Source organism: Schistocerca cancellata, chromosome 1, assembly GCF_023864275.1.
Source record: "Schistocerca cancellata isolate TAMUIC-IGC-003103 chromosome 1, iqSchCanc2.1, whole genome shotgun sequence".
NCBI lineage: Eukaryota > Metazoa > Arthropoda > Insecta > Orthoptera > Acrididae > Schistocerca > Schistocerca cancellata.
Window position 1 is genome coordinate 381,355,222 of NC_064626.1, and position 16,776 is coordinate 381,371,997.

A 16,776-nucleotide genomic window follows, 5' to 3' on the forward strand; every position below is an offset into this window, starting at 1 on the left:
GGCACTCTCTGCAGTCAACAACGGATTCTTTACCTATCCTCAACCTGTGTGAGCAAAATATGGTTTTCTCCGAGTTAAGGGACTATGCATCCCTTACATATCAAACTATGATAACTTACGAATGACTTGGTTTGGAGACTGTAACCTTAATACTGTCAGTAAATTGCTGCAAACTTAAAAAGGCTAAAATCTTGAATCTGAGAGAAGCAAAGTGGTGGTGGTGGTGGTGATGGTGGTGGTGGGGCACACTAGGAGGAGAAAAATACACTAGATACATGAATTAATTTTCACCATAAGATAATAAAAGATTATTTAAAAATTAGAATGATAGCATGGAAAAGTGAATGTATGGGTGATAAAACAACAAACAGTGTAAGATGTCGCTACACTGAGATGAGAATGCTACTGAGTGCACACAAGAAGTCCAAGTGAGGCATAATTTTACACATTCATATGTAACTGAGGCTGTATCTGGCAACACCACTTTTGTTCTTAAGAAGCACTTTATATTTTATTAGTGTTATTTAAACAAAAGTGAATTTGTGATTCTTCAGTTTCTCCCGGCGTATTTGATAATCAAAATATCCACGGGTATGCTGCCGGTCTATAGTGTCCAACGGGCACAATATTTCGGCGATCAAACATGTCGCCATCATCAGGTGAACTGACGGACTGAGCTCCTGTGAACGTACCGGCACGGAGATCCGTACGCTATGGCTGCTCAGAGGGAACTGGGTTCGGTCGCGGCGGCGGCCGATTTAAATACCCTCCGCCCGCGGCGCGCTCCCTCCGCCGTCCGCGCTCAGCGCCACGGTCGCGCGGTGGAACAGCTTGCGACGGCGTCTGAGATGACGTCGGTGTGATGGCTCTGTCCGCCGTGCCCGTTGGACACTATAGACCGGCAGCATACCCGTGGATATTTTGATTATAAAAGTGAATTTGTTACCTAGTTTAAGTGATCATTTATTCTGTGATTCTATTTTGCATTAGACAGAATAAATCTATATTCCTGAATGACTATCCCAGAATCCAAAGCATGGTATCCACCAACTGCAGGTTTCCTACCTAATGGCTCCCAGATCATAAGTGCCCATTATAAAACCAGAGAATGCTGGGACTGCAAGGGGAAAACTGTTGTGAGGTCCAATACAGAAAGAAAGAAAAAAAAAATCTATAATGTCAAGACGTTACGGAAGAGTATCTAAAAGAGGTCGACAAGACGCCGGAGTCACCAGGTAGAAATCATATCTCTTTTTTTCATATCACTGCTTTTCAAAAAGCTGCAAGTTTTCAAGAATATCTCCCTGTTCCACAAACTGGTAGTTGTTGGATTGAGAATCGTTTCACTAATGTAGAAATCCACGAAATACAAGGTATAAATTTCTCAGATAAAGAACAAGAACAACTATTGGAACTATCCTGCAATACTTAACGGAAAAAAATTTTCAAGAAAATGAACTTTGTAGCTTTTGGATGTGTATGAACAGTTGTATAAAAAGGCATTGCAACATCTGATGCCTTTCCCTACCACTTACATATGTGAGCACACCTTCTCTGCTCTTTGTAGTATTGAAATCTTAAAAGTGAAATCGTCTTAATGTGGAATCGAATCTAAGATTGATGGTGACAAAACTTATTCCAGATTTCAATGGAATTATGGAAAAACACTAATAATTTCATTCCTCACACTGCTATGCCACAAATAAGTACAGGATTTGGGGAATTCTTGTAAATTTCACACAGCTATGGCTGGAAAGTAGTAGTTAAGGGATCAGCTGCCACATCAGATGACAGGAGCGGGCAACATTAACATTTTGCAAATGATTCCGCAAGGCAGGTTACGACACTGCTCACAAGTTAGAATGCATGGCCTGGCAGGCACTGCATACATATGTGAAGTAAGCAGGGCAGCACAGGGCACCAACATGCTGTGAAGAACCCATGTGTTGCAGTTACAACAGCGCTTAGTGATGTGTGTATGGACCGAAGTGGGCTGAGGAAAGGTGACATTGTAATTATCAAAGAGCACTCCAGTTGTCCTCTCCATGGCAACTATGTCAGAAGCACAGGGAAAAGACATATAAATCAGTGAGCCTGAAGGTTACAAGTGGGCAGTCATGTCACCATTCTGCCCGCATCTAGAACCGGAGAGAATGACGATAGTTTAAGTTGCAGGCCAACCACGACGACCTTATGGTGATGGACATCGACAGCCTGCTGAAGATACCTTCAACCTCTGCTGCATGGACGAGTCGTCACTGGGGCAGGCACACCTTGGAGCTACACCAGCTCAAGGAGCAATAAGGCTGCTATCTTCCGCTCTCTGCGTGGCTTCAGCCAGCAGACTGCAAGCTGCCATCTGCAGTGATGGGGTCAGGGTGTGAACTCGCAGCCTCCAGGGTGCAGTGCTGTCTGCGGGCACTGAATGAGCTGCTCTGCGTGGATGGATAGAGGCGCGCTTGAGGAAGCAGTAAGCTGTGTTCTGGGCAACAGGCACAGTTAACGCACACAGCAGCTACTTACGCGAGGCGTGGCGTGAATAGGAGCGCTATGTCCACAAGGCTGGGCGACCAGGTACCGACACTGTAGATTCCTGCATTGGAAAACTGTGCAGCACCATCGCCAAGTCCAGCAGAAGGTCCACTGTGTATCTTCAATGTAATAAAGTCAATGACACATTTGCCTGTGTTTCTCTGCACGCTCCAGTGAGTCATCCCTGTCTCCCAAACCATATCTCTCAGTCATTCTGACATATAGCAACCCCTGAGCTCAGGGGGATTATAACAATTTGGTATCAGAAATGTTTGTTCCACTTTCCAACACAATACATTGCTTCAGAAAGTGTCCGTCCACATCCAACACTACTTTTTGGTGAGAGAATGGTTTTTTTGTGAATGGTGAGTAAGGCAGTGGCACTTGACATACGTACCAGCTCAGCACAATGTGGTGCAGTGAGTTAGTTTTATTTATTTTTTACGTTTGCTCTCTTGAGAGCTACTGGTGCGAGCTAAGGTAGAAGATTTTTAAAGTTGCTTTCATGAAGCCAGAGGAACCCGTTGACTTATCTTTGTTTAGAGGTAATGGTGGATGAGATAATTTAGTGCCAATGATATGTCCATTTTGAAATTTGTCAAGGCACAAGTTGCCATGTACCTGAGCTGTAGCAGCTGTTTGTTCTGAATGTAGATGGGTGATGATTCTATGGAAGTATTAATTTGTGTTTACATTTTTTTTTGTGTGTGTAGAGTTGAATGGAAGGTTGGTGTTTTATCAGTGGCATTATAGTGAAAATAGAGGACGCAAAATGATGGAAACACATGTTAGTACGGCAGATGCTGTTGCTGCTTTAACTCAGCAAGTGGAAGTGTTAACACAACAGTTTGAGAGCACGAAGGAGAGAAATTTCGAACTTAATCACAAGTTAGAGGCTTGTAAGGAGAGCCATGATCAGTTGCAATCAGAGTCTCAGGAAAGTACGTCTGGACTTTCCACACCAAACACCAATGTCTCATGGAGTTGATGCTCTACCTGTCGGAGTCATTATGAATTGTTGAGGGACTCAAAGTATATTTCTCATATTGACAATTCCTTTGTTGGGGAAAGGCACCTCCTCAGCGAAACTAGCATCCGAGAAGAAATCAGGATTAGTCGGAAGTTGTTACTGAATCTTCTGACATATATGAACTCTATTATTGAAGTTATTTCCATGAAGTTCTTGGTGTAAATGAACATGGTGAGGATGGAATTTATGACATTGCAGAATGAAATGTGCACCTGTTTTCAAGACACCAATTTCATGCTGAATTTGTCGTATGCTGACTTGAGGATTCACAGCTACGGCAGCAAGCACAGCAACCTCAGCAGCTTTGTTTGTTCATGTTGTATGATGATTATAAGCTCTTGCATTTAAACTTTTCATTTCATGTAGAGAAATGGGATGACCAAATATCTAGCGAGAAGGTGGTGGCTCGCCAGGAAATTGTCTGCTGTACAGTAGTTGAGCCCAAACAATTTTGCCTGCTTACAGCAAATTACACTACAGGTACAATTGAAGACAAAGTCTGAAAATTAGTCTGTGATCATATTTTTGGCACTTTATTTTACAGGTCTGCCTTGATCATATAAATTTTTACACTTCACTATGACCAGTTTTGGCTACTGCCATCTTCAGATCATAAAATATTCTGATGTTGATACCACAGAATATTTTATGATCTGAAGATGGCAGTAACCGAAATCAGTCATAGTAAAAATTTATGTGATAAAGACGGACCTGTAAAATAAACATACACTGGAGTATAACAGACATAATAACCATAACATTTCCTAACATTACTAAACATGAAAATGCAAGTTACTGAATTATTTCCTGTCAATGTACTTTCTCTGTGGATCAGCAGCATGTCTATCTTATTGTCATGCATGTACATCGTACATCTTTATGTAACAAAACTGCATTCACAGTGTGTACTAAGTTACTCTGATCCACAACTACACTGATTAGCAGTGTACTGTACACTAAAGCAGCAACAAATCAGGTGTGTGTGGAGGGGAAAGGAGTAACTGCGTTCACAGGAGTCACAAATCATAAACAATACTCACTACAACAGCACATTTGGTACGTAATGTGTACAATCAAGACAGTAAACAGCTCTCTTTCTTCCCAACCTGCGTACTCTTTATTGCTTGCACATCTATGCTCTATTGACAAAAACGGCACAGTGTAATACATTCTTGAATAGCTCTTGGAAAGAGTAAGTGTATTCTTGAACAAAATGTACATAGACCCATTTAAAAAATTAACCTCTACCCGATATTCCCATGTCTATGGGAAGAGACAAAACATATACTCTCAACAAGAACTATCCAAAGATGTTAAAAAACATTGGTTGGAACAATTTTTCCATTTAACACACTAGAAAAAAGTTATTCTGGGTGAGCAAGATAAATGGGACAACCTGTTTAACGAATGTGTTACATTTTGATAACCAGTGGAAAGTATAAAAACTGACCACATGCTTTTGACCTGAAACAGTATTCTGATTTGGGATTTTCCACATCACTGTAGATTGATGTCTAGATAGTTCCAACTAATAGTCTATAGTAAATTTGTATTGTGAAAAATTCTTATGTATGTTTCCTGATGTCATTGTGTCACTTCCAAATAATATAGCAAACAATCATTTTAATTACTGGTACTTTTTAAACTGTTAGTATTACTTACACCTACAATAAAGACTTTGATCAAAAGCTACAAAATAATGGGAATGTGAGGAGGAAGAGCTGTTCTTATTTTCATTTTGTGACTTCATAGGTTTGTCTCTCCCCCCCCCCCCCTTTCTTTTAATACATTCTGAATAAGTTGCCAAATTCTGTAATTCTATGTCACTGATACAGAGATGCAACTGAGTAAAAATTTAATCAATAAATAATGTGAATATTATTGGTGGTGGTGGTGGTGGTGGTGGTGGTGATGGTAACAGTGCCAAAATTAACAGAAATCCTATCTGCTTGTATTGAGGTCATGTTTGAATTTCATCAGCAAGTAGCACACTGCCTAACAACTGCTTCCCTCAATTAAATTTCCCAGCAGAACATCGCATTATTATTTTAATCACTGTCACCACTGTCCAGGTGGGATAATGAAAATTTATGAGGTTAAAAAGATATGATAGTGTATCAACTTGATGATATTAGCTTACCTTTATAGTTATTTTGCTTCGTTGATTGGTCAACTTTTTTTTACTGCAGCAAGTACTGTCTTAAAGAAAATTAAATGCAAGCTTAAGCTAATATCACTGGCCTACTGGCCAATAAAGCAATACAGGCCAATAAAGCAATGTGAATACCTCAATAGCTCACTCACAACCACACTGACAAACACAATTTATTTTGTATGACTATTTTTAGTGAAGTAAGTACCATAAAATTATGGCGTTTACCTTCTTTTGTGGTGAAGAAATTGCTACACACTCCTTGTGTTTCTTCTGCAGTTGCTGATGTTCACTTTCATATTTTTCATCATCTTGAGACTCGTGAACATCTTCAATATCAAATATGGCGGGTGTGATGGGTTCTTTAACTGGAGAACTGGCAGGAATACAAGGTTTTCTTTTTAAAGTACTGCCTGAACTTTCAGTTTTTCCACTCAGATTTGCTACTGCAGCAGGTGTGTTTCCAACTGTTTGGAGGAATTTTCTTTTTTTAACTATTGAAAAGGCAGGGAATCTGAAAGGCTGTGATGCATCTTTCTTTTGACTGACATCTTTGGGAGTTGAACACTGAAATTTCCCCAACTTATGAGAACTTTTAGTAAATGTCTTAGCTGGTGAGAAATCTCCATCTTCGCTATCAGCATCATCATCAAAACCAAAACAATTTGAAACATCTAGATTTCTTTGTGTTTTGTCACATTGTTGCTCAGCTGTATCAGATGAAAAGGAGGGCTGTACATTTTCAGAATGACTGATTTCAATATTTTCCTTTTCAGCATTAAAGGATCTAGCAGCCAGTTGTTTGGCTGGAGTTTTCTCTGTAACTGGAATTGAATAATTGTTTCTTGAATTACCTGCAGTATGTGCTGGACTAAAGAATGATAGTAATTTCCTTGATACTTCATTTTCTTTCATTCTTGTATCCAGCTTACCACATTCTGAAACTGAAGGAGAACATACCGGATTTATTTGTGTCATACACGATCTAATTGACTTTACTTGTGATGATGGATGTAATGAAGACAAAAGGTTCCGTGTGTCACCTTTCCCATTAGTTTTGGTGGGTGTATTAAAGACCTGCACAGTTTCCGGAGAACCAACATTTTTAGTACTACTGTTTGGTGTGCCATGTTTCATTCGCACTCCAGTGCTAGACTTTATTAATTCATCACCTGAAAGATTGTTGAAGTGCACTGTCTTCATTTTCATCTTGGCTGTATGTAAAACATTTGAAAATGACTTTCCAGAAGAAAGGTTCAATTCTTTACTTCCTAACCTATTTTTTGGGTTTGATTCAGGTATCAAATTTTTGGAAATTTTATCTTGCAGTGGTTTTCTCTTCTTCTTTGCTGGTAAAACTTCTTCTGGAGAATCTATGATCTTTCTCTGGACACGTTTTCTTTTACTTTGTTTCTTGGTCTTGGGTTTATTTTCATTAACTTCGCCCTCATCTAATACAAACTCGTACACATCTTCATTTGCTTCATTTTGACTAGTTTCACTCTTTTTCATAGTGTCCTTTGTCTCTTTGTGGTTAAAGGAAAAGGAGTCCGCCAAGTTTTTTCTAGACACCTTCAAAGGATTAGTTACTGAACATAACCTGTTGTTCTCAGAATTTTGGTACCCAATTGGCACATAAACAGAAGACTTAACATTTGCCACACAGCTATTTGTTTTGTCACGCAGCACACACCTCGATGCAGAAATATTTCGTGTCTCCAATTTACTGATAACATTTGGTTCCCCCTTCTTCTTTGAACAGCCAGCAACTATCCTCCTTGTATATCTGCTGCTGGAAACTAAGTCACCTGCAATTTGCAAACATTTCCCATTTTAATCAGTTCTGTATAAAAACAAAGCTGATGACCACAGATAAAAGAATAAACAAAAAGTTTGAAAGTTTTTAAATCTGCTGCATCAGGTTAAGGTCACTGTACAGTAACAAAATTGTGTTGTGCAGTAAAGTGAATGTTTGAATGACTGGAGAAGTGGGGTGTGCAACATGTAACTTTGAAGATAACAGTGATTCAATATTTGACAATGTGAAAACAGAGACAATCTATGCTCGCAAATAACTGTTTTACTCGATGACTGATTTCAATAATTATGATTTTCATCAGATTGATCTAAAAAACAATGTGCATATTTATGAGTAAGAGCATTAGGATAACAACAGGAACATTGATATTATCTGGGAACCACCTAAGGAACAATGTACCTACCTCCTTGAGGTTAAGAAAATCAGCAAATAAAATAGTCTGCAGGACAAATACAATATTGTGATTTTGATCTATTATTACATTATCCTACCAAAACAGAAGAATCAGTTAATATGATAAAATTTTAGTGCACAGTCGTGGACCATGCTGTAAGGCCATCGTTAACACACTGTACTTAACAGATGCTCGACAGAAAGCCAAGAGGGATTGGCTGCTAGATATCATTGACTCTAAGCACTGTTTACAATGGCTCATTATAAAGCCCGAGATACACTGAAGCACCATAGTAACTGGTATAGACATGTGTATTCAGATACAGAGATATGCTAGCAGGCAAAATATGGTGCTTCAATCGGCAGTGTCTATGTATGACAACAAGTGTCTGGGGCAGTTGTTAGATCGGTTACTGCTGCTACAATGGCAGGTTACGAAGATTTAAGTGAGTCTGAACATGGAGTTATAGTCAGCACACGAGCGATGGAACACAGCAATTCTGAGGTAGCGATGAAGTGGGGATTTTCCCGTATGACCATTCCACAAGTGTACCATGAATATCAGGAGTCTGGTCAAACATCAAATCTCTGACAATGGTGTGGCTGGGAATGACTGAAGAGAATCATTCGACATAACAGAAGTGCAACACTTCCACAAATTGCTGCAGATTTCAATTCTGGACCATCAATGTGTGTCAGCTTGTGAACCATTCAATGAGACATAATAGATATGGGCTTTCGGAGTCGAAGACCCACTTGTATACCATTGATGAATGCATGACACAAAGCTTTCCACCTCACCTGGGCCTGTCAACACCAACATTGGACTGTTTATGACTGGAAATGTGTTGCCTGGTCGGACGAGTCTCATTTCAAATTGAATAGAGCGGATGACGTGTACGAGTATGGAGACAACCTCGTGAATCCATAGACCTTGTATGACAGCAGAGGACTGTTCAAGCAGGTGGAGGCTCTGTAATGGTGTGGGGTGTATGCAGCTGGAGGGATATGGGACCCTCGAAATGTCTAGATACGAATCTGACAGGTGACACGTACGTAAGCAACCTGTCTGATCACCTGCATCCATTGTGCATTCTGACAGACTTGGGCTTCCAACAGGACAGTGCGACACACCACACATCCAGAAATTCTACAGAATGACTCCCAGAACACTCTTCTGAGTTTAAACACTTTTGCAGGTCACCGAACTCCCCAGACATGAACGTTATTGAGCATAACTGGGATGCTTTGCAACATGCTGTTCAGAAGAGATCTCCACCCCCTCGTACTCTTGCGGGTTTATGGACGGCCTTGCAGGATTCATGGTGTCAGTTCCCTCCAGCACTACTTCAGACATTAGTAGAGCCCATGCCATGTCAAGTTGCAGCACTTCCACATGCTCGCAGGGGACCTACATGATATCAGGCAGGTGTGCCAGTTACCAGTTTCTTTGGCTCTTCAGTGTATAATGTTTAACATTCCACACAAAACAAAAACAAAATGGGTTAAATACATAATTTAAAAAAGGGCTGGAGCTTAAACATGGGTCAACAATAAAATGTCAGTTAAAATTATAAATGCTAGCTCCCAAATAGGAGTCTGTGACATATATAGCACATAATTTAGTTAGCTGAAAGCAGTATCTGAAAACACAAAAAAGCCATAGGTATAACAAAAGGCTTGTGAAAACAAGAACAACGAATTGCTAGCTGCACGAGGCCAGTGAAAGAAACAATTGGACAGGGAACATCAGGACATGAGAGATCTACAACAGCCTGTCATACAGTCAAAATCAGATGTTTGGTGTAAATTCATTTTGTTCATTCAGAAGTTTTGTGGAATGGTGTTTCTTATTCCCATAGTTCTCTATTTCTTTCAAAAGCCTCAATAAGCAGGCATTTGGCTCAATGTATGACTTACTTGTAATATGTCTATGATGGCACAGTAGGCTTGTGTTCAGATGATGTCCAAACACAGTTTTATACTGCAGATGTGTATGTTTCCTACACCTAATATTAAAGTTTACACCTGTCTGTCGAATTAAAATGTCACAATCAGCACAATCTATTTTACAGAAGTGAAACTGAAATTTTATTATGTTTGTTACCTTTCTTCCGTCTAGGCCACAATTTCATAGTATTATTTATTTGAAAGCCACATCTACAGTCATGTTGCTCAGTTGGTTCTCTAGCTGTTGAACAACTTTTCTGTTACACATCTTCTGGACAAAATTTGTGTTACTATTCACTGCTCCCTGTGTTAGAGTATTTTTCTTTATCTCATAATACAGTAGTATGTCGAAGCTCTCTGTGTACTCATTTACCACAGCTAACTGTTTTCGCATGTTTAGTTCTTTATGTATTTCTTGGCTTTCTAGTGGAAAGTGAATAAGTCAGTAAACCACAGAAGGAAAAAAGATGCATTGTATGGCAGGATTTGGCATGAATAATGTTATTGGTGTCCTTAAGTTTCTATAAATGCTGAATGTATTACTATTTTTAGTTTTAGTATCCTTAGGTCTCAAACTGGGGCTTAGACACAAGATGGGTAACAAACGTAACATATTTTCAAATTTAGGCATCTATAAAACACATTGTGACGATTGTCAGAAATTTTATCTTTAACATTAGGTTTAGGGAACATACTCATCTGCAGAACAAAACTGCATTTGGACAACATCTGAACACATGCATACTGTGGCCAACATAAATATATTACAAAATGTAAGTCATACACATTATGCCAAAGGGCCACTTATTGAAGCTTTTGGAAGAAACAGAAAACTAAGAGAATAAGAAACATAAATCCATAAAATCTCTTAATCAAAAAAACAAAATAACACCAAATGCCTATTTTTGACTATATGACAGGCCATTGTAGTTCTCACATGTTGTGATATTCTCTGTCCAATTGTTTCTTCTGCTGACCTCGTGCTGTTAGCATTTTCGCTGACTTGGTTTCTGCAAGCCCATTGTGCCTGTAGCCTTCAACTATCTTCATTATGTAATACATATTTCACAGCTACCTTTTTGAGAGCTGGGATTTATTATTTTCATTAACACTTTATTGTCAACCCATGTTTAAGCTCTAGTATTTGTCTTTTACTTTTTAACTCTTCCTGGTTTGTTTCATGTAGAAGGTTAAACATTATATAACTAAATTTATAACAAGTCATTGTAAATAGTGGTTACGGTTAACACTACCTAGCAGCCAAGCACCCTCGACTGCCAATACTGCAGCCGTTATGCACTCTGTGTTAACGACAGCTCTACCTCATACGCCATAATTGTTGATGCCAGTCAAGGCCGTAAATTTTATTTTATCTTTTATTAAGCTCAAGAGAGAGTTATGTAGTTTTTAGATCGGTCTCAGATAACATGAATCAATGCTACTGCTTAAAATGTTCTCATCTCATCATAATGCTCTCACTCATTCCTTTTCAGATCAAGCTGATGATTGCAAAACACAAAACAGGACACAGAATAAAACACATATTTCCCATCACATACTGTTCAAAAAAAGTCTCTGAGCACTATGGGACTTAACATCTGAGGTCATCAGTCCCCTAGAACTTAGAACTACTTAAACCTAACTAACCTAAGGACATCACACACATCCATGCCCTAGGCAGGATTCGAACCTGTGACCGTAGCGGTCGCGCAGTTCCAGATTGAAGCGCCTAGAAACGCTCTGCCACAGCGACCGGCCCATCGCATACTGTGTTGATTTTCATATATTGACTGTACAGTGGTGACAGTGCTGTTTGTAGCTTGAAGAATAGGTAGTGGCTCAGTTAACAGTGTCTATAGAAAATGTTAGGAGATTATGTAATAAATTAAATGTGGTGAAATGAAAGAATGTAAGTGAAAATTGTCCAGATACGCTGACTACGCCATGTTGGTGAATGATGTTGCAGTCTTCAATCCAAAGACTGATTTGATGCTGCTCTCCATGCTACTCTATCCTGTTCAAGCATCTTCATCTCCAAGTAACTACCACAACTTAAATCCTTCAGAATCTGCTTAGTGTATCCACCTCTTTGTCTCCCTCTACAATTTATACCCCCTCACTCTTCCCTCCAGCACTAAATTGGTGATCCCTTCTTCTAGTCAAGTTGTGCCACAAATTCCTCTGCTCCCCAATTCTATTCAGTAACTCCTTGTTAGTTACATGATCTACCCATCTGATCTTCAGCATTCTTCTGTAGCACCAAATTTCCAAGGCTTCTATTCTCTTATTGTCTATACCGTTTATCATCCACGTTTCACATCCACACATGGCTACACTCCATACAAATACTTTCAGAAAAGACTCCCTGACACTTAAATCTATACTCGATGTTAACAAATTTCTCTTCTTCAGAAACACTTGCCTTGCCACAGCCAGTATACATTTTATATCATCTCTACTTTGGCCATCCACAGTTATTTTACTCCCCAAATAACAAAATTCATTTACTACTTTAAGTGTCTCATTTTCTAATCTAATTTCCTCAGCAGCAGCTGATTTAATTCGACTACATTCCATTACCTTTGTTTTGCTTTTGCTGATGTTCATCTTATATCCTCCTTTCAAGACACTGGCCATTTTGTTCAACTGTTATTCTAAGTACTTTGCTATCATTGACAGAATTACAATGTCATCGGCATACCTCAAGGTTTTTATTTCTTCTCCCTGGATTTTAATTCCTACTCCATATTTTTCTTTGGTTTCCTTTACTGCTTATTCAATGTACAGATTGAATAACATCGAGGATAGACTACAACCCTGTCTCACTCCCTTCTCAACCACTGCTTCCCTTTCATGTCCTCGACTTATAGCTGCCTTCTGGTCTCAGTACAAATTGTAAATAGCTTTTCACTCCCTGTATTTTACCCCTGCCACCTTTAGAATTTTAAAGAGAGTATTCCAGCCAACATTGTCAAAAGCTTTCTGTAAGTCTACAAATCCTGTATACATAGATTTGCCTTTCCTTAACCTGGCTTGTGGAGTTAGTATTGTCTCGCGTGTTCCTGCATTTCTATGGAATGCAAACTGAACTTCTCTGAGGTCAGCTTCTACCAGGCTTTCCATTCGTCCATAATGACTGTTAGTATTTTGCAACCATGACTCATTAAACTGACAGTTTGGTAAGTTTCATACCTTTCAGCACCTGCTTTCTTTGGAATTGGAATTATTATATTCTTCTTGAAGTCTGAGGGTATTTCGCCTGTCTCATACAGCTTGCCCACCAGATGGAAGAGTTTGGTCATGGCTATCAGTAGTTCTAACCGAATGTTGTCTACTCCTGGGGCCTTGCTTCGACTTAAGTCTTTAAGTGCTCTGTCAAATTCTTCATGTAGTATCATATCTTCCCTCTCATCTAAATCTACATCCTCTTCCACTGCCATAATATTGCCCTCAGGTACATTGCCCGTGTATAGAGACTATGTAATCCTTCCCTCTTTCTGCTTTCCCTTCTTTGCTTAGGACAGGTTTTGCATTCATACAGGTTGTTCTCACTTCTCCAAAGGTCCCTAAGTTTCCTGTAGGTAGCATCTATCTTACTCCTATTGATATATATTTCTACATCCTTACATTTGTTCTCTAGCCATCCCCTCTCAGCCATTTTACAATTCCTGTCCATCTCATTTCTGAGGAGTTTATATTCCTTTTCGCCTTCTTCAATTACTGCATTTTTATATTTTTTCCTTTCATCAATTAAATTCTATATATCTTGTGTCACTCGAGGGTATCTTCTAGCCCTCGTTGTTCTACCTACTTGATCCTCTGTAACTTCACTATTTCATCTCTCAAAGCTGTCCATTCTGATTCTACTGTATTCCTTTCCAATGCTCTTGTTAATCATTCCTCAATGCTCCCACTGAAACTCTCAACAACCTCTAGTTCTTTCAGTTTAACCAGGTCCCATCTTCTTAAATTCCTACCTTTCTGCAATTTCTTCAGTTTTAATCTACAGAGCATAGCCAATAAACTGAGCTCAGAGTCCACATCTTCCCCTGTAAATATCTTACAATTTAAAATCTGGTTCCTAAATCTCTGCTTAATATTATACACACATCAAAAATAGTTTTGTATCACCTTGGTTCTGAGAGTTCCGGAACCTGGTAGAAAACTGGACTAGAGATCAACATAAAACACCATTTCCGCCCTTTCTATTCCTCATGAAAACCACACACTGCATGTTGTACCACCATACAGTAAGACCTTCAGAGGTAGTGGTCCAGATTACTGTACACACTGGTACCTCTAATACCCAGTAGCACATCCTCTTACATTGATGCATCCCTGTATTCGTCATGGCATACTATCCACAAGTTCATTGAGGCACTGTTGGTCCAGATTGTCCCACTCAACGGCGATTTGGAATAGATTCCTCACAGTGGTTGGTGGGTCACGTTTTCCATAAACAGCCCTTTTCAATCAATGCCAAGCATGTTCGATAGGGTTCATGTTGGCCACTCTAGTTGAACGATGTCGTTATCCTGAAGGAAGTCAGTCACAAGATGTGCACGATGGTGGTGCGAATTGTCGTCCATGAAGAAGAATGCCTCGCCAATATGCTGCCGATATGGTTGCACTATCGGTCAGAGGATGACATTCACATATCTTACAGCCGTTACGGCGCCTTCCATGGCCAACAGCGGCCTACGTCGACCCTACATAATGCCACCCCATAACAAAAGGGAAACTCCACCTTGCTGCACTCGCTGGACAATGTGTCTAGGGCATTCAACCTGACCAGGAAGCCTCCAAACACGTCTCTGACGATTGTCTGGTTGAAGGCATATGAGACACTCGTCGGTGAAGAGAACATGATGCCAATCCTGAGCAGTCCATTTGGCATGTTGTTGGGCCCATCTGTAATGTGCTCATGGTGTCGTCGTTGCAAATATGGACCACGCCATGGACATCGGAAGTGAAGTTGTGCATCACACATCCTACTGCACACAGTTTGAGTCTTAACGAGACATCCTCTGGCCACAGGAAAAGCATTACTGAACATGGTGGTGTTGATGTCAGGGTTCCTCAGAGCCATAATCCATACACACTGCAGTAGTAGCCCTTGGGTGGCCTGAACGAGGCATGTCATCGACAGTTCCTGTCTCTCTGTAACTCCTCAATGTCCAACAACATCACTTTGATTCAATCCGAGATGCCTGGACACTTCCCTTGTTGAGAGCCCTTCCTGGCACGAAGTAACAATGTGGACGTGATCGAACTGCGATATTGACCCTCTAGGCAGGGTTGAACTATAGAGACAACATGAGCCGTGTACCTCCTTCCTGGTGGAATGACGAACTCCATCTAATAGGTACTGCTCACACATGGTTGTTTACATCTTTGGGAAGGTTTAGTGACATCTCTGAACAGTCAAAGGGACTGTGTCTTTGATACAGTATCCACACTCAACACCTATCTTCAAGAGTTCTGGGAACCGGGGTGATGCAAAACTTTTTTTGATGCGTGTATAATCAATCTGAAACCTGGTGTCTCCAGGTCTCTTCCACCTATACAATATTCTTTAATGATTCTTACACCAAGTTTTAGCAATGATTAAGTTATGCCTTGTGCAAAATTCTACCAGGCAACTTCCTCTTTCATTCCTTACTCCAAGTCCATATTCACTACTACTTTTCCATCTCTTCCTTTTCTTACTATCGAATTCCAGTCCCCCATGGTATTAATTTTTCATCTCCCTTAACTTTTTTAATAATTTCTTTTCTCTCATCATACACTTCTTCAATCTCTTCATCATCTGCAGATCTAGTTAGCAGATAAACTTGTGCAACTGTGGCAGGCATGTGCTTCAATGTCTATCTTGGCTACAATAATGCGTTCACTATGGTGTTCATAGGAGCTTATCTGCGTTCCTACTTTTTTACTCATTATTAAACCTACTCCTGCATTACCCCTATTTGATTTTGCATTTCTGTGTATTCATCTGACCAGAAGTCCTGTTTCTCCTGTCACCGAACTTCACTAATTCCCACTATAACTTTAACCTATCCAATTCTCTTTTTAAATTTTCTAACCTACCAGCCCGATTAAGGGATCTCACATTCCACGCTCCGATCCGTAGATTGCCAGTTTGTTTCTCCTGATAAAGAGATCTTCCTGAATAGTTCCAGCCTTGAGATCCAAATGGGGGACTATTTTACCTCCAGAATATTTTACCAAAGAGGACGCCATCATCACTATACCGTACAGTAAAGCTGCATGCTCTCGGGAGAAATTGCAGCTGTAGTTTCCCCTTGCTTTCAGCCATTTGCAGCACCAGCACAGCAATGCTGTTTTGGCTTATGTTACAAGGCCAGCTCAGTCAGTCATCCAGACTGCTGCCCTTGCAACTACTGAAAAGGCTGCTGCCCCTCCTCAGGAACTACACATTTGTCTGTTTTTTCCAACAGATACCTCTCCGTTGTGGTTGCACCTAAGGTACGGATATATGCATTGCTGTCTCTCGCAAGCCTCTCCACCAATGGCAAGGTCAATGGTTCATGGGCAGGCGGGGGATGTTTATGAATATGGTGTGATAATTATTATGAAACTTCACTCAGCACTGTTGTGCATTTCACATTTAAATTATTAGAACTTCAAATCGGGTGGGGGGAACCAACAGAAAACAAAACTCAATAAAACAAGGGGTCAAAATTGTAACAATACATTTACATACATGGGGATGTTAGAGGTATTACAAGGAGGATGAGCTGGCCATCAGAGAAAGACCAAAATCTCCGGTCTAGTAATTTAAAAAGCACCCCACACTGCCAGTTTGTCATGCACTGTCATTTGCAAACTTAACTTCAGATACATATCTTCATTTAATTTTATACTAACAAACTTCTC

The 16,776-nt window shown here is 40.0% G+C and overlaps 1 protein-coding gene across 1 annotated transcript in view; it reads right to left on the reverse strand.

The window, feature by feature from the left end:
- Positions 1-16,776, reverse strand: part of LOC126175109 (uncharacterized) — a 46,888-nt gene that overhangs the window by 2,599 nt on the left and 27,513 nt on the right. Inside the window, exon 3 of the mRNA XM_049921665.1 lies at positions 5,943-7,522. Within this exon, the coding sequence (XP_049777622.1) occupies positions 5,943-7,522 (1,580 nt within the window). The remainder of the gene's footprint in view (positions 1-5,942; positions 7,523-16,776) is intronic.